Source organism: Arachis hypogaea, chromosome 5 (genome assembly GCF_003086295.3).
Source record: "Arachis hypogaea cultivar Tifrunner chromosome 5, arahy.Tifrunner.gnm2.J5K5, whole genome shotgun sequence".
Classification (NCBI taxonomy): domain Eukaryota; kingdom Viridiplantae; phylum Streptophyta; class Magnoliopsida; order Fabales; family Fabaceae; genus Arachis; species Arachis hypogaea.
Window position 1 is genome coordinate 30,356,028 of NC_092040.1, and position 25,096 is coordinate 30,381,123.

The 25,096-nt window shown below is 36.6% G+C and overlaps 2 protein-coding genes and 1 pseudogene across 2 annotated transcripts; all 3 read left to right on the top strand.

The window, feature by feature from the left end:
* The first annotated feature begins 716 nt into the window (after positions 1-716).
* Positions 717-1,970, top strand: LOC112803375 (dolichol-phosphate mannose synthase subunit 2-like; annotated as a pseudogene).
* Positions 1,971-3,954: 1,984 nt separating this feature from the next.
* On the top strand, positions 3,955-6,613 carry LOC112803376 (uncharacterized). The gene is made up of 2 exons (XM_029298295.2): positions 3,955-4,487; positions 5,952-6,613. Exons 1-2 carry the CDS (start codon positions 4,166-4,168, stop codon positions 6,476-6,478), a joined length of 849 nt encoding a protein of 282 aa, XP_029154128.1. The 5' UTR covers positions 3,955-4,165; the 3' UTR covers positions 6,479-6,613.
* Positions 6,614-7,460: 847 nt separating this feature from the next.
* On the top strand, positions 7,461-10,221 carry LOC112801082 (methylsterol monooxygenase 2-2). Its single transcript, XM_025843615.3, has 7 exons — positions 7,461-7,618; positions 7,817-7,954; positions 8,642-8,787; positions 8,920-9,039; positions 9,284-9,496; positions 9,595-9,675; positions 9,787-10,221. Exons 1-7 carry the CDS (start codon positions 7,535-7,537, stop codon positions 9,875-9,877), a joined length of 873 nt encoding a protein of 290 aa, XP_025699400.1. The 5' UTR covers positions 7,461-7,534; the 3' UTR covers positions 9,878-10,221.
* The last annotated feature ends 14,875 nt before the right edge of the window (positions 10,222-25,096 follow it).

Here is a 25,096-nt window from a genome sequence, read left to right on the forward strand (position 1 = left end):
GAATTGGTAGCTGTTTCAGTTTGTTTATCCTTATGTGGTCAACTGATACTGTGTTACATTGACAATGTCTTGTTTATAATCTACAACTACTATTATCAATTTACCTCTTCTGTTCATTCAGTTTGGATTCTATTTTTGAAAAATCTATCTACAAATAACACACCAATAAGCTAAACAGTTCCCATATATTCATTAACAGATGTTTTCAAACACAGTTCTTACATTTTTACCATCACAACTAAACCAACAACTAACAGAGAAAAAAACAGCAATCCTAACATTTGTATCATATATTTCTGGGTCCTTAACTCAACCTCCAAATTACCAATCCTCAAAGCAAGACTGACGCTCACTTCTTCATTGTTGTATGCCACAGTGTCTTTCAAATTTCCTTTATCGTCTTCTAAAATGTCTGCCCATCGAAAGAACCCATACCATCTTCTTCCACCACTTTGTGAACACGAAATTTAACAGTTACCATCAAAACAGTCAACAACAAATCTTTAGGAAACACTCACGTTGTAATTCGGGCATCCAAAGAAGGGCTTATTTGGGTGGGTTTCCGTTCCAGACCATCGGAGCACAGGACGTTTTCCACACCCACACTGCTCTGGTACTCGCGTGCCTCTGCTCTAACTTGGCCTCCTTGTGGTTGATCGCATAGAACTTTCCTCTCCTTCATCTGCACGTCTAACCATCATCCAACCAGCAAAGCAATGGGTATGAGAATGAGCAGGGAAGAAGAAGTAGAAGAAGATGATGAAGACGAAGAAGTGCTGCGCTACTTCTGAGTTAGGGTTTAAAAAGGGATCAGGGACCAAATTGGGGTTTAAACTTTCATTTGCCACATCAACCAACCATTAGACACTCTAGCGTGGCACTCATTCGCCACGTCACTCTCGCCGGCAAGAAATATGACCGAAAAATATGAGGGGGACCACGTTGATGCATTTTTTCCAATCTGGAGGACTTAATTAGTGCAATTGGGAAGTCAGGGACTAAATCGGTGTATTTTGTGAATCTCAGAGACCACTTTAGAGTTTAACTCGTTTTTGGTTAGTCCACAGCGATTTGTGCCTCTGTTCAATATTCAAGTAAAATACGAATTCACATCATAACGGAGAATAACACCAAAAGGCACTCCAATATTGAAAAAAATGAGTCTCTCCCACATCATTGGTGATTATCTTCTTCTCTAATCCCTGTCTTGTTCCAATTGCATATTCTATTTAAACTTTGCACCACTTTTTTTTTTTATTTTTCCATCTATTCGGATTAGAACTTAGAAGACAAAAGCATTTCACAGTTTGTTTAAATTTTAAAACTTTAAGTGGATCTGTGCCAATTGCTGCAAGTATTTAACTATTTATTTTTTATATTTGTTCTCCCCTACTTTACTCTTTTCATTGTCCTAATTTATATTAAAAACAGAATCTTTAGTTCAATCGAAACCGTGATTATGGCTAATGATATTTGTTTCAAGTGTCCAATATTGTGATTAATGCAAATTTATTGTGAGCAGGAGAGTGAGAAGAGCAAAAAGGGGCAAATCATTTCAAATAGAATTAACTGATAGAGCAGTTGGATTTCTACTAACTTTAGCTCATCAATATTCACTTATTATACATTCTGGGTTTAATCTTGGTTAGTACTATTACCTAACTCCCCAATTATATAATTAAAATCAAGTTAGCTTGCTATTATTGCCTTCAACTTGCTAGTAGGAGTAGCTTGTGTGTTGATGTTTTCTTTTGGTGTTTGATTTTCAGCCATTTGTAGATGGTGATCACTTTGTGCACAAGTATTTCTTGCCTCAAGAGTATGCCATACTAATACCGGTTTCAGCTGGTGTTGCAATTCTTTGCTTCTTGTGCATATTTATTGGATTGGTCATGCTCAAATCAAGAAAGAAGAAGCCTTAATTGTTGTATGTTTTGGATGTTATTTAGTTGTCCTTTTTAATGTAACTAGTGTTCTTTTTTGTGAAGGCAATTAGTGTTCTTTATCTGATAAAATGAGAAGAAATTTATTGCTTTATAACATATAAGAGTTCAATGTTATTATCCTATGACCATGAGTGGTTTTGTTTTGATTGGATTAGAGATGTTCACAATAGAGCAGTACATCAAGATCTTTTTTTTTTTTTTTTTTGCAAAAAAGAAAACTTAAGATGTGCTTGTGTGTTGAGATGTTGGAGAAGGGAAGATATTGAAGTGAAAAGTTTGACAAGTAAAATAGAATCATAGTCACCCTTCAAACCATTCACTTTTGTCCCTTCTCCCAGACCTTAATTTACAAACAACCCTCTAAGAGTATGTTTTCATTGAGGGGATAAAAATGTGGTGAAGGTTTTCATGGATGAGCTATGTGTAACTTTTTGCATCAATATTATCCATAAAAATATCACGTCGTCTATTATTTATTACTTTATATTAACAACTTTTAGAAGCAAAAGTCACCTTAATTGCTGCAGCTGAGGGTACAGAAACACTTGAAGTTTTGAAGTAGGTTTTCGTTGCAATTCAAGAATTCTGTTTCTGATGGATGTTAGCTATTTGGTGGTATCCTGATATAATTTGCTTGGAATAACATGGGTGAGGAGTGCTAGGGCCAGTAACTTTTGTGATTTGTAGTCATCAATGATATTTTTAATAGTGTGAGATTTCATTTAATGGTGTGGGATTATTCACTTTTTTTTTATTGGTTACATGCTGGCCAAAATTTAATAAAGTTACTGGCCTAGACTTTTCCTAACATGGGTTGTTTGATTTGGAATTATATATTCTTATTCTCTCTTCTTTATCACTATTTATTCAGCAACCCATTGGGTAGCAGTAGACTTTTAAATGGAGATTAGATTTGCAATTAATTAGTTCTTGACCTGTTAGAATAAAAAATACCGTAAACAACCAAAAAACAAAAAAAAAATATTTCTAGTAACAAGCAATCCTAAATTAATTTGCAGACAAATACGGGCATACTTTCCCCTTTCCGCCAATTTGGTTGCCAAGTCTACCTTGATGGGTTTACTTATTGCTATTGTAACATATAGGTTCAGTTTTGAGTAAACAGCTTAATTAAGTTCTTTTTGAAAATATAGCTTAAACAATAAATATTTATATTAAAAATAACTTATAAATAAGTTATTTTGTATTTAATTTTTTAATTCTAAAAATACTTATTTTAATAGAAAAATAATAAAAAAAATTTTATTATGAGAGAAGTCATTTTTTTAACTTTTTCATAAATACTAAAATAATTTAAAAAAAAAGTACAATTTGATCTTAAAAATTATTTCAGACATCGATACTATACTTGTTTATAATTAAAAAAAAAATCACTTATAGACTTGTTCAAACGAACCCATATTATAGCTCCCTCTTGGTAACACCAAATAGGCAAACTTGTGATTGTGAGTTTGTGAATTGTGACCCATGTTATAGAACCAAAGGAGTTCTCGCTGGTTCTGTAAACATCACTCGCGGAGGTACAAGATCGTTTTGCTTTCCTTTTACCCGTGTAAAAAATTAAAAATAATAGTTTGATTTATTTTTGGGATATTTTTATTCGGTCAAATAGATTAGATAATTCTCAATTTTTTTTTTGGGTCAAGTACCCCTTAAACACACATCCCTTTCCTTTTCTAATGGGTTCCATATATTAACTTTCTAGACATAGTTAGGATTTGAATTCAGTGCACTTCTTAACAAGGCAAATATAGTTGCGACTAAGCCAAGGCCAAGCCTTGCCATGCGATAACCCTCAATTTTAAACACTACAAACTTAGCCATACCTCACTCACACACACAATATTTAAGGGTTCCATCACTCAGACACATAATACTTAAAGACTGTTCGGCCTAGCCATGTTTCAAACTTAGATGCACTTGTTGGCTTGTTGTAACTTGTAAGGCTTATACGATGACCACTAGATTTTGTAAAAAAAACTTGCTTGTTGTTTTTGGGCTCGTTATTTTGCTTTGCTCGCCCTTGAGAAATTGTTTGGTCAGTTATTAAGCTTGTAAGGAAAACTAGCCCAAAATAATGGGCCTGAGAAAAGAAGAAAGAGGTTTATTCTTCCGGGTCGCACGCAGTGGCAGAGGAAGAAAGAGGAATACAAAGAGAAACAAGAGCGCCATTCAGTGGAAGAATAGCAATCCTAAGAATGGGATCGAGAACACAGAGATGGAGCGAGCTGGAGGAGGACGACGAGAACCTCGACTTCCTTCTGCCGCCAAAGCAGGTCATAGGCCCCGACCAGAACGGTATCAAGAAGGTCATCGAATACAAGTTCTCCGACGACGGCAGCAAGGTTAAGATCACTACCACAACACGCACCCGTAAGCTCGCCAACGCTCGCCTCAGCAAGCGCGCCATCGAGCGCCGCTCATGGCCTAAGTTCGGCGATGCCATCCACGAGGACGTCGGTAGCAGGCTCACCATGGTCTCCACCGAAGAGATCCTCCTCGAGCGCCCTAAGCCCCTCGGTCAGTATTTTCTCACTCTATTTTCTGTCATGGAATCTCACCCTAAAATACTGCGATTTCATTAATGGGTGGTTTTAGATTAGTCTGAATAATGTCAGACATAAATATTGTTTCGAGATGTGTTAATTGATGATTTTACGATGAATAAGGACTGTGACCTTGTGGGTATAGCGTAATTTGGTGGATAATGGAAAACAGAGTTATTTGGTGTTTTACTCTAAGAAAGTACAGTGGCCAACTAAATACTAACCAATTTTAGGGTTTAGAATTTTTAATTTAGGTTACAGGTAAGGGGTTTATGATTTAGGGTATAGAATTTATAATATAAAATAATTTGGAAAAAGTTGGTTCCCAGCATTACTCGAATTCCATGTGTGGTGCCATGGCTTTTTTGTATTTCTAATTTTCTACCATCTAGCATATCCCACTGAACAAGACATAGTTGTTTTTGTTGTTGATTGTGATGTAGGGTGCAATCCAAATTGTGTGTGCCTGCAGTCAAATTGAAGTTTTGATTCCTCCTTAATTTATTTTTTTCTCTTCTGGTATTGGCATGTGAATGAATGTGCTCTACTCTAGAGGATAATTGTTAATAGTTAATACTAGGGGTGGCAAGCGGGGAAGCCTGCCCTGCCCCGCCCCGCCAGAAGCCTGCCCTTTGGCGGGCTGGCCCGTCCCGCCCCGACTAGTGATGCGGTTCTAGAATCCTAACCCGCCTCGCCTAACTGCAGGCTGGCGGGCTGGCGGGCTGGTGGGCTAAGCCCGCCAAAGCTTCTCTTTTTTTTTACTATTAACTACTAAGTAATATATATAATTTCACAACCATATTAATAAATTTATAATTTCTAATGGCATAAAAAATTATATTTTTTATATTCACAAACATTAAAGTCTTTGTAATTATAAATATCTAATAAATATAATTATAAACCAAATTTTCATTCAAAATATAAGTATAAATATTCTCTCTAAAGCAAAATAAACATAATCCAAAACATAATTATAAATATTGTCTCTAAAATAACATAAACATAATTCAAAACACTCAATTTTTATCTTCATACTCTTGTAAGTTAGGTTGGGGGAAGTTAGGTTTTGGCAAAAAAATTACAAAAATACCCCCTCACTAAAAAAACCTTAATCCGGCGGGGAAGCCCGCCCCGCCCCGCCAAAGCCCACGGTTTAAGCGGTGCGGGTTAGGAGGGATTTTGTTATTTGGCGGTCCCGATTTTCCAACCCAACTCGCCTTTTTTGGCGGGTTGCGCAGGCCGGCCCTACGGGTTTAGGCCCGTTTGCCACCCTTAGTTAATACTTTAACAGTTTACATTCATCTTGTACCTGCATCTATTAGACTCTTGTCAAAGCTACGTTTATGTGCATCATCCTGTAGGTGTATGTGTTATCATATTAGGGTTTTGTACTTTTGGTTTCGAATTAATATTGACTTTTGCAACTTGTTAACAGGTGCCAAAACTGAGGAACCAAAGGCTACTGGTGATTCATTAGGTCAGAAAGGTGCTGTTCTTATGGTCTGTAGGACTTGTGGGAAGAAGGGTGACCACTGGACTTCAAGGTGTCCCTACAAGGATCTTGCTCCACCGTCAGAGGGATTTGTCGACAAGCCTCCAACATCTGATGCTGCAGCTGCTGTTCCTGGTTCAACAAAGGGAGCATATGTGCCTCCTGGAATGAGAGCCGGTGCGGAGAGAACTGGATCGGACATGCGGCGCAGGAATGATGAGAACTCTGTGAGGGTCACTAACTTATCGGAGGACACAAGAGAGCCTGATTTGCTCGAACTGTTCCGCCCATTTGGCGCAGTGAGCAGAGTCTATGTTGCTATAGATCAAAAGACGGGCATGAGCAGAGGATTTGGATTTGTTAACTTTGTAAACAGGGAAGATGCACAGAGAGCAATTAACAAGCTCAATGGATATGGATATGACAATCTCATCCTCAGAGTTGAATGGGCTACCCCCAGGACAAACTAGATTCTTGATTGTTTTATGCCTCTTTCTTTGAATGGTCTCTTGAAATTTTCCCTAAATTTTTGCAAGAGAATTATATTGTCTTCATCCTTTGAGATTTTAAATTATTTTTAAATTAAAGTGAACTGCAATTCAAAATCAGTTGCGTTGATGAGAGAAGAGTTGTTTGCTTGGTTGCCTGATGAAAATCATATAACTAAAGTTTGATGGCCATGTTTCACTTTCGGTTTATACGCTACTATTTTTTGAGTTAAATATAAAAATAATAATTGGACAATCCATATTTGTATTGTGAAATAAGGATTTGATATATCTTGCCATTTCCAACTGGATCACTTATCAGTTTCTCAAGCTATATTTTTGCGGAATTACAGTTTCTATTGTTTATTCAACGATGTATATACAAGCAAAATTTTATTCAGAAACTGTTGGTTGATAAAATTCAGATGGGATTATAAAAAGTTTACATTTGAAAGCCAAAATTGTTGATAATGCTAAAATCCAAGATGGAACATGAGTGCAACTTAGTGCATAAGCTTCATTCCTTCATTCTCCTTAGCTCATTAGTATTAACAATTTAACATAGTATAACAGGGCGCATTAGTAAAATGTGGGTTTTTATTAATGTGAGGGTGATCAAGTTAGTGAGTATCTTAATTTCTTAATCTACATATCTCAAATTCAAGGATCTCTTTTTATGATGGACCACGTTTTAAATCATAAGTGATAAGTCCGGTTCAGCAAAGGAAGGAAAAAAAAAAAAGAGAGCGAGAGAATTTATCGGAACACTAGCATGCTTTGGATCCACTGATCCACATGAAAATATTCATATACAACATGGAATGGTTAATTTTGTGTTAAAAAAAAAAAAGATAAAGAAAAACAAATAATAATGTGGCCGAGATGGCGATATGGCCTTCTCTAGTAAGGACTTATCAATGACTAGTGCTTACAATTTTTGTGTAAAAAATAAAAAAAATGTTTTTTTTTTTCTAAAACAGAAAGTGTGCATGTGTGTGAAGGAGAAGGACCCTCCCCAAGAAGAGTACAAACCTTGGTATGTGCACTCTCTCTCTCTCTCTTCGCAAATTCTCTTTCTGGGTTGTACCATCCATGGCTTCCTTCGTTGAATCCGGTTGGCAGGTTCTGTCTTTTTCCTACATTTCACTTCATTCATTCGTTCGTTAATAAAGATCTCAACTTTGAACGCACCTCATAATTTTTACAATGTGCCCATTTAGAATTGGTGTTTGTTTCTTTTTCAATGTTTGACTCTTTTTTACATATTTGAACTTTGTTTTTCCTTCTTTCTTTTTTGATTTTTTCCCTGTGTGATTGCAGTTTTTGATCACGCATTTCAGTGACTTTCAATTGGCATGTTTTGGGAGTTTCTTTCTGCATGAGAGCGTTTTCTTCTTATCTGGACTTCCTTTTGTTTGGTTCGAAAGAGTTGGATGGCTCAGCAATTATAAGATTCAGGTTTGTCTATATACTTTATATATTTAACTTTTATGATTTATCTATATATGCTTGTTTTCTCTCCTAAGTTGTTAATTGCTTTGTGGATGTTTACTCAAAGCTCCAAGGATCAATGTAATTTGCTTTGGCAATGGTTGATATATTCCCTATGATAGTCATTGTTATTCAGCTATAAAATCAATTTTATGTATTAATTGTGTGATTTATTTATGTCATGTATGCAAGGAAATCAAATGGTTCTAGTTGATGATGATTTCAACCTTTTTGGTTGGTCATTCCTTAGAAAGTTTGTTCTTCCTCATCTGTATCTCCTACATAAGCAAAATTTCAATGCCAAATAGATATATCGTTCTGCATTGTTCTATGTGTTTAAAACAGTGAACATATTATATTAATCCTCCCGAAAGTGTTCATGTTTTGTCCAGAAGAAATAATTTTTTCACTCTTTCATGAATAGTAAGAGATGAATTTGTCAATTTAAAGGCCAGTGTTTTTGTTCTTCATATGTTTCAATTTCGTTAGGAATGAGATTGGGAGTTTACTTTAATATGATCATTTTTCTTGTTGATTTGAATAGGAGAAACTTAAATATGCAGCTTCTAAGATCTCTTTCTCTTTTCCCATTTTTGTCTTGGGAAGCTTGGTCTGTTAGATTTGAAAACTTCATTATTGCTTGCTTTCATCCAGGGGAAAAATAATAGCCCTGCAGCTCAGGAGAAATGTATCATTCGCTTAATACTGTACCATTTTGGTGTCAATCTACCAGTCGTGATTTTTTCATATCCTGTGTTCAAATATATGGGCATGCGAAGTAGTCTTCCATTGCCATCCTGGTACTTTTTCTTTCTTTAGAGCACTTTCAATACTAATGACATTGGAGCTCCATGATAGGAGCAATATATGTAGAAATTTCTAATATATATCTTCGCTAAGCTTACAAAGAAAATATTCATTTGATTTTGCAGGAATGTAATTCTAACACAAATAATCTTTTACTTCATTTTGGAGGATTTTGTATTTTACTGGGGTCACAGGGTATTGCACACAAAATGGCTGTACAAGCATGTGCACAGTGTTCATCATGAGTGAGTATTATCTGTGTTTTGCAGTTGGTTTGTTCAATCTACTCCCTCCATTGGTTTTTATTTATCACGAATTCATCGTTACTGTTTTAGTACATCCTTGAATCAACATATATGGATACAACTTATTCACAGACATTAATCCAATTCCAAAAACAGCAGTCATAGATAAAAGAAAACAGATCACATAGAGTATTTCTTGTAAGGTTTTCTGTGATGTTCAAATATATCTGTCCATATTCTAAAGGTATGCTACACCGTTTGGACTTACTTCGGAATATGCTCATCCTGCCGAAATACTTTTCCTTGGATTTGCTACCATTATTGGCCCTGCTGTCACGGGGCCACACTTGGTAACTCTATGGTTATGGATGGTTCTGAGAGTCCTGGAGACAGTTGAAGCTCATTGCGGTTACCATTTTCCTTGGAGTCCTTCAAATTTCTTTCCATTATATGGGGGGTAAGCATCAAGTTCTTTCTCCTTCACTATATAACAATGGTTTAGTTTAGTTTCAGTATCATGCTAGCCATTGCTAAAATTTGCATGATCTCTTTTAGATCTGATTTCCATGACTATCATCACCGATTGCTTTATACCAAGTCCGGAAACTACTCGTCAACTTTTACCTACATGGACTGGTATGATATTTTGCTAAATGTATTATTAAATTTCCTTGAAGGATGAACAAGCTTTTCCTTTTAGGTATATAGTTCCACTAATAATACTGTGTGATCTATTCTTTATATCAGGATATTTGGAACAGATATAGGGTATAGAAAGTTGAAAGCATTGAAGAGAGCCACAGTTGAAAACAATCAATGTAACAAAATTTATGAATGAACATCGAACGAGATCAGAATGTGCATATCCATTTTCCACGGCATACGTCTTGCCGCCCTTGTCTGGTACCTGTTCTGTTGTTCATATGGAACATTTTCTTTAAAGACACTTTACACTTGTGCCTATTTTTCAGATGATTATAATGATTTTGGTTTCAATGTTCCAAGTTGTTTTGCTTTCAACTTTGGCTTGTCTGGTAGCCACTTTTAGAACGTCCTTGTCAGCATTAACAACAAAATATGTATTTGTGAAGTATATGGGTGTACTTACTATTTAGCATAAATGTTAGGGTTGGACAATTGAAGGTTGAATTCAATGAAATCTTCAGCATGTGTGCAAGATAATAGCTGTGATTTTTATACACCAGTGATAAGTAATGTAAGTGAAGTAAATATGTATTGGAAGCATTCAATTTGGTCTAATTTCTAGTTTGTTCAATTAGGTAGCGTTTGGTGGAGAGACAGAAACAGAAAGACTGAGATTGAGAGACAGAGATTAAGAGATTAAGAGACAGAGATTGAAATAAATCTCAATATTCTGTTTGGTGTAAAGTGGGAGACAGAAATTGAAACAAAAATGAAATTCTAATTTAATTCGTACAAAAGATAAAATTGAAATTAATTAATTGAAATGAAGGTATTTTAGGTATAAAATGTTATTAAAGTTTCAGTTTCTATTTCTAAATATTCTAGTTACATGTGTCCCAACTTTTTGGAGGTACTGAAATACTAAAATTTTGGGAACAGAGACAGAAATTTTAGTACTAGTCTCTGAACTAACAAACATGATACTGAGTCTCAGTCTCGTAGTTTCTGTCTCAGTACCTCAAAACAAACGCTACCTAAGAGACTAGAGTATAGGTAAATTTCGTTGCTAATTTTCATTTTATCTACTTTTTTATGTGATCCGAGGCTGAATGGTGAAATTCATAACATCTTCTACGCACATCTCATAAAATTCTCTAATATTATGCCCAATATTTCTTGATTTATCATATTTACACTAATCTTCATTAGTAGTGCTATGGAAATTAGTTGCCAAAATCTCTTCTTTCTTACACCTTCATCTCATAAAATTATCTAATATTATGCCCAATATTTTTTTATTTATCATATTTACACTAATCTTCATTAGTAGTATTATGGAAATTAGTTGCCAAAATCTGTTCTTTCTTACACCTTGAGAATCTCTTAACAGAAGATAATATGAAAAACCAAGGCAAGAAATAGAGAAAATTCTTCTTTAATTCATGAACTCTAAAATGCAACAGAGAATATCTGTTCCTAACTTCTCTATAAAATCCTAATAACGAGAATTATATTATTTTATTTTATTTATCTTAAAATCTGTATCTCCTATTTATAGGTTACACAGAGTATAATGGTAATTTTGCTACATTTACAACAAAAATGGAAAGAATACAATCCTAAACTGGTCTCCAAATTTTTTTTGAGTGGTCGTTTTACTCTCAAATTGTTATTTAATATCCGGTAGTTCAACTTCAAATTGTGACACATATCAAATCTTTTTTTTTAGTTAGTTTAGAGTGAGACTAAAATGTTTCTTTTTATAAGTTTAAGGACTAATTTGTTTTACAATTTGAAAATTTAATGATTAACATCTAATAAACAAAAACTAGTGTACGTACCCGTACTAAAAACAGAAAATTGTTTATTTTCTTATATTTATGTCTTGAATATGTTTTTAAAGAAAATTTATCATGAATGTATTTAATTTATATAAAATAATTTTACATTTTTTGTCATTTATACAAATACCAAATGATGGTATAAAAAAAATCATAATAATAATAATAATAGTAATATATTAATTATACCTTCAATATCTTGAATATGTTATAGAACTTTATCCAGAGTATAATAATTTAACTAATATATATTTTATTTAATGATTATTCTATTTTATTTCTTTCATTACTTGTAGTCATAATAAAAAGTTATTCTATTTACAATTTTGTATAAAATAAATTTTGAAAATATTTAATATTGTTAAAAAAATTTTTTTTTTTAGTAGTTGTATGTTCTTAGAATATCCATGCATAGATAGAGAAAAAATAAAGAGCATTAAAATAAAATTACGCCCAATACATTAGAAAACAAAATCTCAAAATAACTATCTAAAATAAACTAATCATGAGATTAACGTATTTATCCCTTAAAGTGACTCTATGTATTTAATTATAATATTGTTAAGATTAAAAAAATATTAATTAATGATATAATAATTTAATTTTCTAAATTAATAACAAATAATTTTGTATGATTGTAATATAATTTATATTTAGTTTAACTAGTAATAAATTAGAATATTATGTTTCTCCTAATAATATAATCAAATATATTTCTACCATTAATTGATTTAAAGCATTATTACATGCATTCTAAATGTTCATACCTTGACCCACAAACATAAAATCAGGTTCAAAAAGAGCCGAAGCCCACCCGAAAAGATGGCCTCATCCACTCTTACTCGACCTCATAGATGTCGGGCACAACGAAGGTAGGCTAGACCTACTTATTTAAACAATTAACTAACCCCTAAGATATCTCCCACTTTTTTAGAAGGAAGATATCACCAACTTTCTTAGAAAAAGGGAACAGTTATCTACCAATAAAGGTGAAACTACTTTATAAAGTGGTTACCCATCCTTCTATAAATTCACTGACACTTAAAGGTATATTTCAGACCCAATCTACTAAAAACCTGTCTATAGCCTTTGCTAATTTAAGCACCAGAGTCTGTTGCAGGTACCACCCCCACTTCCTCATAAGAAACTCAGACGGCATGCCTCGGCACCAGCACAAGTCAGATGTTGCCTCAGAAGGAATCTGGACATCACGTTCAGGCCCAAAACACCGTTTCAGGTAACTCCCAGAACATTGGTGTTGTTGCTGGGGACCTGGAAGTCTACACCTACATATGGCGGACAATCAATTTTAAGACGGTCATACAGCATCCAAATCGAAATCAAAGCCTTACAACAATGACCGATACTTGCATTACCCCTACCACGGAAAAGAACAAGCCCCCTCATGGGGAAGTAACATCAGGAAACCCCCATCCACGACGAACTCACTCAGAAGTCCACTCGCTTGAGGCAGAGAAACCTCCTCATCCAACGGAGATATTAGGACTAGTACATGGACATCGTGGTCGATTAGAACAACTCGAGCAGGAGGCTGTTGTCGAGAAGAAGAAAGAGAATTACGAAAAGAAGTACGCCGACGGAGAAAGCTAGAAGAAAAGCTCTTAAAGTTAGAGGCTGACCTTCAAAATCAGAGCCATCGGACAGATCAGGAGAAAGGTCCTCTTGGAGGAGAGGATCCGTTCGTTGAAAAAATCATGCGAGCTAAGGTTTCCAAAAACTTTAAAACCCTTTACATGGATCTCTATGACGGGATGACCGACCCAAAACATCATCTTAGCAACTTTAAAAGTCAGATATACCTAGCTGATGCGTCCGATGTAACTCGTTGCAAGGCCTTCCCGACAATACTAAGCAAAGTTGCGATGAAATGGTTTGACAACTTACCACCCAAGTTGGTAACTTGATTTGATGACCTGGCAAGGAAGTTCCTTACCTAATTTTCAATACAGAAAGATAAAGTCAAGCATACTCTAAGCCTGCTGCGGTCAAACAAGAGGTTAGAGAGATCTTCCGAGATTATATGGAGAGATTCAACAAAGCTTGTTTAGAAATACAAAATTTACCTCCTGAAGCAGTAATAATGGGTTTGGTTAATGGCCTTAGAGAATGGTCGTTCTCCCAATCAATATCCAAGCGACACTTGACTTCCATGTACGAAGTACAAGAGCGGGCAGAAAAGTACATCAACATAGAGGAAAATTTCTGACTTAGAGAATCTATCCCAAGCTCAAATCTTTCTTACCAAGCTTGGGATAAGGAGAAGAGACTATGAAAAATGAGGAGTATAACTCGGAGAAACCACGAAGATATCACAGTTACACCTCACTCTAAGTATCTCTTGTTGATGTTTACAGAGGGATATATCACACTGAAAAACTTCCACCTCCTCGCCCCATCAAGCACAAGAAGGCTGGAAGTCGGACAAAATATTGTGAGTACCACAAGCTATATGGGCATTCTAATAATAATTTTTATGACTTAAAGAATGTCATAGAAAAGTTGGTCAGGGAAGGTCGGCTAAAAAGGTACCTGGCTGAAAGGTCGAACAACCAAAAGAAAAGGAAAAGAAATGACGATGACAATGAGATCGACCCCCACAAACTCCTAAGAAGCACATACATATGATAAATGGAGGATTTGCAGGAGGGGAAATCACTAAATCCTCACGTAAAAGGCATCTTAAAGAAGTATATCAAGTTGGGGACGATAGTCGAGCTCCCGACTTACCAACCATCTCATTCACCAAAGAAGATGCGCAAGGGGTAACACAGGGCCATGACGTTGTGGTAATTACAATGATCCTTGCTAATTCCAATAGAATTTTGGTGGATCAAGGAAGTTCGTCCGACATACTGTTTAAGCCCACTTTTGACAAACTCGGGATAGAAGAAAAGGATTTGAAGGCATATCCAGAAACCTTTTTGGGTTAGGGGACATACCGATCCGACCTCTTGGTTTCATCTCATTATATACCACCTTTGGTAAAGGCACAAGATCAGGATGACGTCATATCCGCTTACAATGCCTTAATAGTTCGAACCACTTTAAACCGACTAGTTGTAGTTGTCTCTACACCCTACATGTGTATGAAGTTCCTAACTGTAGAAGGAATCGCTACTGTAAAGGGAGACTAGAAGTTGGCAAGAAAGTGTTACAGTGAAAGTCTTAACTTAAAAGTCAGTACAAGAGGTAAAGAAGTCAATACTATTGAGCTTGGCAGTGTCTGAGTTCGGGAAGAGCTACGTCCCCAACTTGAAGGAAAGATAGAAAAGGTACAAATCGAAGATCAGGCAAAAACGACAACGAGTATAGGGGCCAACTTGGAGGAAGGTCTAAAGGCACAACTCGTTGATCTCTTATAAAGGAATTCTGATCTCTTTGTCTAGAAAACCTCCGATATGCTTGGTATAAGCCCCGACCTCATGTCACACAAGCTCGCCGTTTATCTAGGTTTTTGACTTGTTCAGGAAAAGCAACAGAAGCTCCGTCTTGAAAGAACATAAGTTGTGGAAGAACAGGTGCAAGCCTTATTAGAAGCTGGGTTTATAAGGGGGGAAAAGTATTCTTTGTGGCTGGCTAATGTAGTCCTTGTAAAAAAACAGAACAGAAAATGGAGGATGTATGTTGATTACACCGACCTCAACAAAGCTTGTCCCAAGGATCCATACACTCTCCCTAGTATTGATGCCCTGGTTGACTCAGCCTCAGGATATAGATATTTGACCTTCATGGATGCGTACTTGGGATACAATTAAATCCCGATGTACAAACCAGACTAAGAAAAGACTTTTTTATTACTCCAAAGGCTAACTATTGTTATGTAGTAATGCTTTTCAGACTAAAAAATGCTGGAGCTACATATCAACGACTGATGAATAAGGTATTTTCATCTCACCTTGGAAAACTAATGGAGGTATATGTGGACGATATGCTCATCAAGACCCAAGATGACTTTTCTCTTTTGCCTAATTTATCCGAGGTGTTTTCCACAATAAGGAAGCATGGGATGAGGTTAAATCTTTCAAATGCACTTTCACAGTAGAGGCAGGAAAGTTCTTGGACTTCGTCTTCACTCAAAGAGGCATTGAGGCCAACCTGGACAAATGTACAGTAATATTGGATAGGTTTCTAGCAATATCAGCTCTGAAGTCTCTACCCTTGTTCTCAATACTTAAAAAAGGGAACCAATTTGAATGGACTCAGGAATGTGAACAAGCCTTCTAGAACTTTAAACATTCTTAAGCCAACCCCCAATACTTACTTGAACTGTCCCAAAGGAGGAGCTCATTTTCTACCTAGCAGTAGCAAGTCGTGTTATAGCCTCAGCTTTGGTCCAAGAAGATGAACACGGACAACAACCCATCTCTGTGTGAGCAAAGCGCTATAGGGGACAAAACTAAACTATCAAAAGATAGAAAAGTTTGCATACGCCCTTATCATCACTTCTAGAAGGCTTCGACCTTACTTTCAAGCTCACATTATAAAGGTCCGAACTAATCAACCTATGAACCATATCCTATAGAGGACGTACATTGCAGGAAGGAGGCTACAATAGGCTATAGAACTGTTCGAGTTTGACCTAAGATATGAAACTCGGACAACCATCAAATCACAGTATTTGGCTGACTTCGTGGCAGAATACACTAAAGTATGGGGAAATCCGTCAACTTGGAATTTGTATGTAAATGGATCATCCAACAAAACTGAAAGTCGAGTAGGAATTATCATGGAGAATGAAGAAGGAACTCAGATTGAACTATCACTAAAGTTCAAGTTTCCTGCTTCTAACAATCAAGCAGAATATAAAGCTTTGCTTTCTAGCTTGAAGCTGGCTAAAGAGATAGGGGCAGAAAGATTGATAGTGTTTAGTGACTCTCAAGTGATAACTTTCCAAGTTAATGGTATTTATCAAGCTAAAGACCCCAACATTAGGAAGTACTTGGAAGAAGCACGGGAACAATTAGCACAGTTCTTGAAAAGAGAAGTCCGACATATAGCTCAGAAATCTAATACTTGAGCAGATGCCCTCTCTAAATTAGCCAGCACCAAGTCAGGGGGCAACAATAGAAGCCTGATCCAGGAACTCTCCACGCACCATCAGTATTGAAGGAAGAAGACAAGTCGGACACAATGACGATATCCAACCAAAGCCTAGGATGGATGACTCCCATAATCAAATATCTTAAATTCAATATCACCCCGGAAGATGAAAAAGAAGCAAAGAGGCTCATAAGTGAAGCACAAAACTATACATTGGTCTACAACGTTCTCTTAAAAGAGGAGTATCCACACCTCTACTAAAGTGTTTCCCGACCTCCAAGACTAAGGAGGTCCTGGAAGAAGTTCATAATGGCATATGTGAAAATTACTTAGGAGCATGATCACTAGCGAAGAAAGTAATCTGAGCAGGCTTCTTTTGGCCGACTTTGCAAAGGGATCGGCTGACTTCATGAAAAAGTGTCCACCTTGTAAAAAATATGCCAACTTTCATGTAGCACCTCCGGAGGAACTTATCAGTGTCACCTCACCTTGGCCTTTTACAAAATGGGACCTTGAACTTCTTGGTCCATTTCCACAAGCTCCTAGACAAGTAAAGTACCTCATAGTAGGTATTGATTATTTTACTAAGTGGATCGAGGCAGAACCTTTGGCAACCAATACAGCTCAAAGAAGTCAGAAATTTCTCTATAAAAACATTGTCACCCGGTTTGGAGTTTCACACTCCATCACCACAGACAATGGAACCCAATTCATCGACTTAACCTTTAGTTTTTAGTCTTGTTTCCCTTTTAGATCTAGATCTATTTCTTCCTTTGGTTTAATTTTCTTTTATTCTTTACTTGTTCTAGCATTTTTACTTCTCTTGTAGTTCCCTTATTTTGTTAATTTTAGTTTATGAACTCTTTCGTTGATTTACATTTTCTTTTAATGCAATTTATGATTTCCATGTCTTCTTATCTTTGCTTTAGTTTTCTATTGTTGATTTCTTGCCTTTGTAGTTATAGCTTCCTTTAATTCTTGCAACTTATGATGTTTACCTTTATTGCCTTCTATGTGTTTGATGAAATGTTTCTTTTAGTCATAGCTTAGATTTTTCTCCTCTTGGCTTGAGTTGAGTAATTAGTGACACTTGAGTTATCAAACTCTCTTGTTGATTGATAATTGGAAGTTGCTAGTCAATTTGAATGTCACTAAAGCTACTCTTTTACTATGAGTTGACTTGGACTTGTAGTCTCAAATTGATATCCACTTGACTTTCCTTCATAGTTAGAGGTTAACTAAGTGGAGCAATGGACAATTCTCATCACAATTGATAAGGATAATAAGGATAGGACTTCTAGTTCCCATACCTTGCCAAGAGCTTCCTTAGTTGTTAGTTTATTTCCTTTTTCCATTTACATTTCTTGTTCAATATTTCAAAAATCCCAAAACATACCTTCATAGCCAATAACAAGAACACTTTCCTATAATTTCTTAAGAGACGACCCGAGGTTTAAATACTTTGGTTTATTTTTATTGGGGTTTGTACTTGTGACAAACAAATTTTTTATTGAGGAGTTGTTTGTTGGTTTAGAACTATACTTGCAACGAGATTTTATTTGTGAAATTCTTTACCGACACGACAATTTTCGTTCATCAAAACTTGGTGGCTAGCCTCAAGAATAAGCACCAATTCACATCAGTAGAACACCTTCAAGCCAACAGACAAGCAGGAGCTGCAAATAAAGTGGTATTGGCCGGGTTGAAATGCCGATTACAAGATGCAAAGGAAGCATGGGTGAAAGATATTTATCAAGTCTTGTGGTCATATCGGATAACTCTCCACTCAACAACTGGGGAGTCACCTTTCTGACTTAGTTATGGCATAGAGGCCATGATTCTTGTAGAGATCGCTGAGGAATCTCCAAGAGTTAGATTCTATGATGAAGTGATCAATATCTGAGCATAAAAGGAAGGACTTGAACACCTTCCAGAAGTCAAAGAACAAGCTCGGATAAAGGAAGAAGCATTGAAACAAAGGATGGCCCTAAGGTACACTCAGAAAGTCAATAGAAGAAGCTTTACCACGAACGACCTCATATTGATCCAAAATGACACCAGAGTTTAGAAGTTGGGTGAGGAAAAGCTGGCTACAAATTGGAAGGGACCTTACAAAGTTACCGAGGTCTTAGGGAAGGGCTACTATAAAGTGTCCAACTTAAGAAGAAACGAGCTCCCTAGGTCGTGGCATGCATGTAACTTTAAAAAGGTATTACAGCTAGAGAAGCATGCCTTGTTCCTTGGTATACTTTTTTTTCCTAATTTCATGGTTTTTTTTTTTCGGAAAGGATTTTCCTGAATGGGATTTTAAGGAGGCATCAAAGCAAGGGCTAAGGATCATAAGAAAAATCCTTAGTAGCAAACAAATTTATGTACACCCTTTTTTCTTTATTAATAAAGTATTTTTCTACTACTTTTCCATTTGAAACGCATTAATTTAAGTTAAAAAAACTACAAAAATCATTGCTCGACCTATATGATCAGCAAGATGAAGCGACGAGGTACAAATTAATGTAAGGAGTTATGTAAGCAGTTCGTGAGCTGATTTCAAAATAAGTCGGACCGAAAACGAAATGTAAAAGTAACTTGGTAAAGTTCGATTACTCAAAGTCAGGATTTAAACATCTAAGGAAAATTAGTACTTATATGGAAAGGCCCAGAAAGGACCAATCTACTTCGCCGGCATCTTTTCTAACTTAGCAAAGCAGCATTGAAAGTTTTCAAAACAATGAAACTTTGTATTCAACTAAACAATTGTACGACTAAAGAAAGATGTGCAAACAACATAGTCATTCATGCCAAAGAATTGCCATTTTGCCTAATAAAAATAGCAATTCTGACTGTCATTTTAAACCTCAAAAATTCTATTTTAACTCGATAAAAATGACGATTTTAACTGTCATTTTAAATTATTAAAAAGCTGTCTGGTTAAAACGGCAGTTTAACATGGAGAAAATCGCCATTTTAATATAAAAATTGTCTTGATTTTTTAAAAACCATCGTAATATCTAAAATGATGCCCAGAATTATGGCGTCTCTTGAAAATCCATTTTTGGAAATAATGACTGTTCTTATAAATAATGAACAAGGACATTGATGAGCGGATAATTTGTACGCTTTTTGGCATTGTTTTTAGTATGTTTTTAGTATGATCTAGTTAGTTTTTAGTATATTTTTATTAGTTTTTAGTTAAAATTCACTTTTCTGGACTTTACTATGAGTTTGTGTGTTTTTCTGTGATTTTAGGTATTTTCTGGCTGAAATTGAGGGACCTGAGCAAAAATCTGATTCAGAGACTGAAAAGGACTGCAGATGCTGTTGGATTCTGACCTCTCTGCACTCGAAGTGGATTTTCTGGAGCTACAGAAGCCCAATTGGCACGCTCTTAACGGCGTTGGAAAGTAGACATCCTGGGCTTTCCAGCAATATATGATAGTCCATACTTTGCCCAAGATTTGATGGCCCAAACCGGCGTTCAAAGTCACCCTCAGAAATCCCAGCGTTAAACGCCGGAACTGGCACCAAAATGGGAGTTAAACGCCCAAACTGGCACTAAAGCTGGTGTTTAACTCCAAGAGGAGTCTCTACACGAAAATGCTTCATTGCTCAGCCCAAGCACACACCAAGTGGGCCCGGAAGTGGATTTTTATGTCATTTACTCATCTCTGTACACCCTAGGCTACTAGTTCTCTATATATAGGACCTTTTACTATTGTATTGTAAGCTTTTGATCATGTTTTTATGATTGAACCCTCTTTGGGAGGCTGGCCATTCGGCCATGCCTAGACCTTGTTCTTATGTATTTTCAACGGTGGAGTTTCTACACACCATAGATTAAGGTGTGGAGCTCTGCTGTACCTCGAGTATTAATGCAATTACTATTGTTCTTCTATTCAATTCCGCTTGTTCTTGTTCTAAGATATCACTTGTTCTTCAACTTGATGAATGTGATGATCCGTGACACTCATCATCATTCTCACCTATGAACGTGTGACTGACAACCACCTCCGTTCTACCTTCGATTGGGTGAATATCTCTTGGATTCTTTAATCGGAATCTTCGTGGTATAGGCTAGAACTGATGGCGGCATTCAAGAGAATCCGGAAGGTCTAACCTTGTCTGTGGTATTCTGAGTAGGATTCAATGATTGAATGACTGTGACGTGCTTCAAACTCCTGAGGGCGGGGCGTTAGTGACAGACGCAAAAGAATCACTGGATTCTATTCCGGCCTGATTGAGAACCGACAGATGGATAGCCGTGCCGTGATAGGGTGCGTTGAACATTTCCACTGAGAGGATGGGAGGTAGCCACTGACAACGGTGAAACTCTTGCTTGAGCTTGCCATGGAAAGGAGGAAGAAGAATTGGATGAAGACAGTAGGAAAGCAGAGAGACGGAAGGGAAGGCATCTTCATACGCTTATCTGAAATTCCTACCAATGAATTACATAAGTATCTCTATCTTTATCTTTATGTTTTATTCGCATATCACCATACCCATTTGAGTTTGCCTGACTAAGATTTACAAGGTGACCATAGCTTGCTCCATACCAACAATCTCTGTGGGATCGACCCTTACTCGCGTAAGGTTTATTACTTGGACGACCCAGTACACTTGCTGGTTAGTTGTGCGAAGTTGTGTTTATGCCATGGTATTGAGCACCAAGTTTTTAGGGCCATTACTAGGGATTATTTGATTTGGGAAAAGTATTGATCACAATTTCGCGCTATCAAGTTTTTGGCGCCGTTGCCGGGGATTGTTGAGTTTGGACAACTGACGGTTCATCTTGTTGCTTAGATTAGGTATTTTTTTTTCGAAATTCTTGAAGATGAATTCTAGAGTTTCATGATGATTTGTTGAAATCTGGCTGGCTGTGAAGCCATGTCTAATTCCATTGGACCAAGGTTTCAACTTATCATCACAAGAGCTTGATGATTTCTATCAATCTTGCTTTTGGAGCAGTGATCTGCTAAGGCTTGGCTGGCCATTGGCCATGTCTAGTGTTTTGGACCGAAGCTTTCTTTGAAAACTTGGCTGGCTGTGAAGCCATGTCTAATTCCTGGACCGGAGTCTTAGACTAACCATTGCATGATTCCTGGAATTCTCATTAAGAATTTTGATACCTTTTTCCACTTAATTTTCGAAAAAGCACAAAAAAAATTTACAAAATCATAAAAACAAAAAAATATTCTATGTTTCTTGTTGAGACACTAGTCTCATGTTAAGTTGGTGTCAATTGCATGCATTCATTCATGTGTCTTAGTGATCTTCAAGATGTTCTTGATGATTTCTTACTCTAATCTTTAAATTCTCTTGACTTGAGTGTTTTATGTGTCTCATATGCATTCTCATTAGTGTCAGTAGTATACAAACTGCTAAGTTTGGTGTCTTGCATGCATTGTTATTTGATTCTTGTTGCATTTTGATTTTTCCTTATTATTAAAAATCCAAAAATATTTTTAATTTGTGTCTTCTCAAGTCAATAATACAGAGAATTGAAGATTCAGAACATACAGCAGAGGAATTGCACAGAAAAAGCTGGGCGTTCAAAACGCCCAGTGAAGAAGGACAGACTGGCGTTTAAACGCCAGCCAGGGTACCTGGTTGGGCGTTTAACGCCCAAAAGGGTATAGTTTTGGGCGTTAAACGCCAGAATGTGCACCATTCTGGGCGTTTAACGCCAGGATGGCACAATAGGGAAGATTCTGTTTTTCAATGCAATTTTTTTTCAGTTTTCAAACTTTTTCAAAATCAAATCTTTTTCAAATCATATCTTTTCAATCAAATCTTTTTCAAAATCAATTTCTTTCTATTTTTCAAAAATACTTGCTATCAATTAATGATTTGATTCAACATTTCAAGTATGTTGCCTTTTCTGTTGAGAAAGGTTTAATGTTTGAATCATATCTTTTCTTGTTAGCCAAGTCATTGATTTTCAAAATCAAATGTTTTTTTTTTAAAAATGTTTTTCAAATCATATCTTCTCAATCACACCTTTTTAAAACTAATCATATCTTCTTAACCACATCTTTTTCAAAATAGTTTTCAATCAAATCTTTTTGATTTCTAATTTCAAAATCTTTTTCAAAAATCACTTGATTTCTTTTCCACTTTCATTTTCGAAAATCAATTAGTGTTTTTCAAAAATATTTTCAAACTCTTTTACTTAATTTTCGAAAATTACTTCCCTTCTTCTCACATCTTTCTATTTATGGACTAACACTATTCCTTAATGCAAAAATTCGAACTCCATCTCCTTTGATAAGTTCGAATTTTTTACTTCTGTCTTCTACTTTTCTTTTCCTCTGACACCTAAAGGAATCTCTATACTGTGACATAGAGGATTCCACATTTTCTTGTTCCCTTCTCCTTCTTATGAGCAGGAGCAAGGACAAAAGCATTCTTGTTGAGGCTGATCCTGAACCCGAAAGGACCTTGAAGCGAAAGCTAAGAGAAGCCAAGGCACAACTCTCTGTAGAGGACCTAACCGAATTCTTCAAAGAAAAAGAACACATGGTAGCCGAAAACAACAACAATGCCAACAATGCAAGGAAGGTGCTGGGTGACTTTACTGCACCTACTCCCGACTTTTATGGGAGAAGCATCTCTATCCCTACCATTGGAGCAAACAACTTTGAGCTTAAGCCTCAATTAGTTTCTCTAATGCAACAGAATTGCAAGTTCCATGGACTTCCATTGGAAGATCCTCATCAGTTTTTAGCTGAATTCTTGCAAATCTGTGACACTGTCAAGACTAATGGGGTTGACCTTGAGGTCTACAGACTTATGCTATTCCCTTTTGCTGTAAGAGACAAAGCTAGGACATGGTTGGACTCTCAACCTAAAGAAAGCCTGGACTCTTAGGAAAAGCTAGTCAATGCCTTCTTGGCAAGGTTCTTTCCACCTCAAAAATTGAGTAAGCTTAGAGTGGAAGTCCAAACCTTCAGACAGAAGGAAGGAGAATCCCTCTATGAAGCTTGGGAAAGATACAAACAATTAATCAGAAAGTGTCCCTCTGACATGCTTTCTGAATGGAGCATCATAGGTATTTTCTATGATGGTCTCTCTGAACTGTCCAAGATGTCTTTGGATAGCTCTGCTGGAGGATCTCTTCATCTGAAGAAGATGCCTACAGAAGCTCAAGAGCTGATTGAAATGGTTGCAAATAACCAATTCATGTACACTTCTGAAAGAAATCCTGTGAACAATGGGACTAGTCAGAAGAAAGGAGTTCTTGAGATTGACACTCTGAATGCCATATTGGCTCAGAACAAAATATTGACCCAACAAGTCAATATGATTTCTCAAAGTCTGTCTGGAATGCAAAATGCACCAAGCAGTACTAAGGAAGCTTCATCTGAGGAAGAAGCTTATGATCCTGAGAACCCTTTAATGGAAGAGGTGAATTACATGGGAGAATCCTATGGAAACACCTATAATCCTTCATGGAGGAATCACCCAAATTTCTCATGGAAGGATCAACAGAGACCTCAACAAGGTTTCAACAATAATAATGGTGGAAGAAACAGGTTTAGCAATAGCAAGCCTTTCCCATCATCTTCTCAGCAACAGACAGAGAGTTCTAAGCAGAATACCTCTGACTTAGCAACCATGGTCTCTGATCTGATCCACTGAGCCAAGAAAAATTACTGAACTCCCTCCTAGTACTCTCCCAAGCAATACAGAAGAAAATCCAAAAGGAGAGTGCAAAGCCATCAACATGGCCGAATTTTGGGAGGAAGAAGAGGCAGTGACCGCCACTGAGGAAGACCTCAATGGACGTCCACTGGCCTCCAATGAGTTCCCCAATGAGGAACCATGGGAATCTGAGGCTCAAAATGAGACCATAGAGATTCCATTGGACTTACTTCTGCCATTCATGAGCTCTGATGAGTATTCTTCCTCTGAAGAGGATGAGTATGTCACTGAAGAGCAAGTTGCTAAATACCTTGGAACAATCATGAAACTAAATGACAAGTTATTTGGAAATGAGACTTGGGAGGATGAACCTCCTTTGCTCACCAAAGAACTGGATGACTTGTCTAGGCAGAAACTGCCTCAAAAGAGACAGGATCCTGGGAAGTTTTCAATACCTTGTACCATAGGCACCATGACCTTCAAGAAGGCCTTGTGTGACTTAGGGTCAAGTGTAAACCTCATGCCTCTCTCTGTAATGGAGAAGTTAGGGATCTCTGAGGTGCAAGCTGCAAAAATCTCACTAGAGATGGCAGACAATTCAAGAAAACAAGCCTATGGACTTGTAGAGGATGTTCTGGTTAAAGTTGAAGACCATCACATCTCTACTGATTTCATAGTCCTAGAGACTGGGAAGTGCATGGATGAATCCATCATCCTTGGCAGACCCTTCCTAGCCACAGCAAGGGCTGTGATTGATGTTGATAGAGGAGAGTTGATCATTCAAGTGAATGAAGAATCCTTGGTGTTTAAGGCTCAAGGATATCCCTCTATCATCATGAAGAGGAAGCATGAAGAGCTTCTCTCAAAACAGA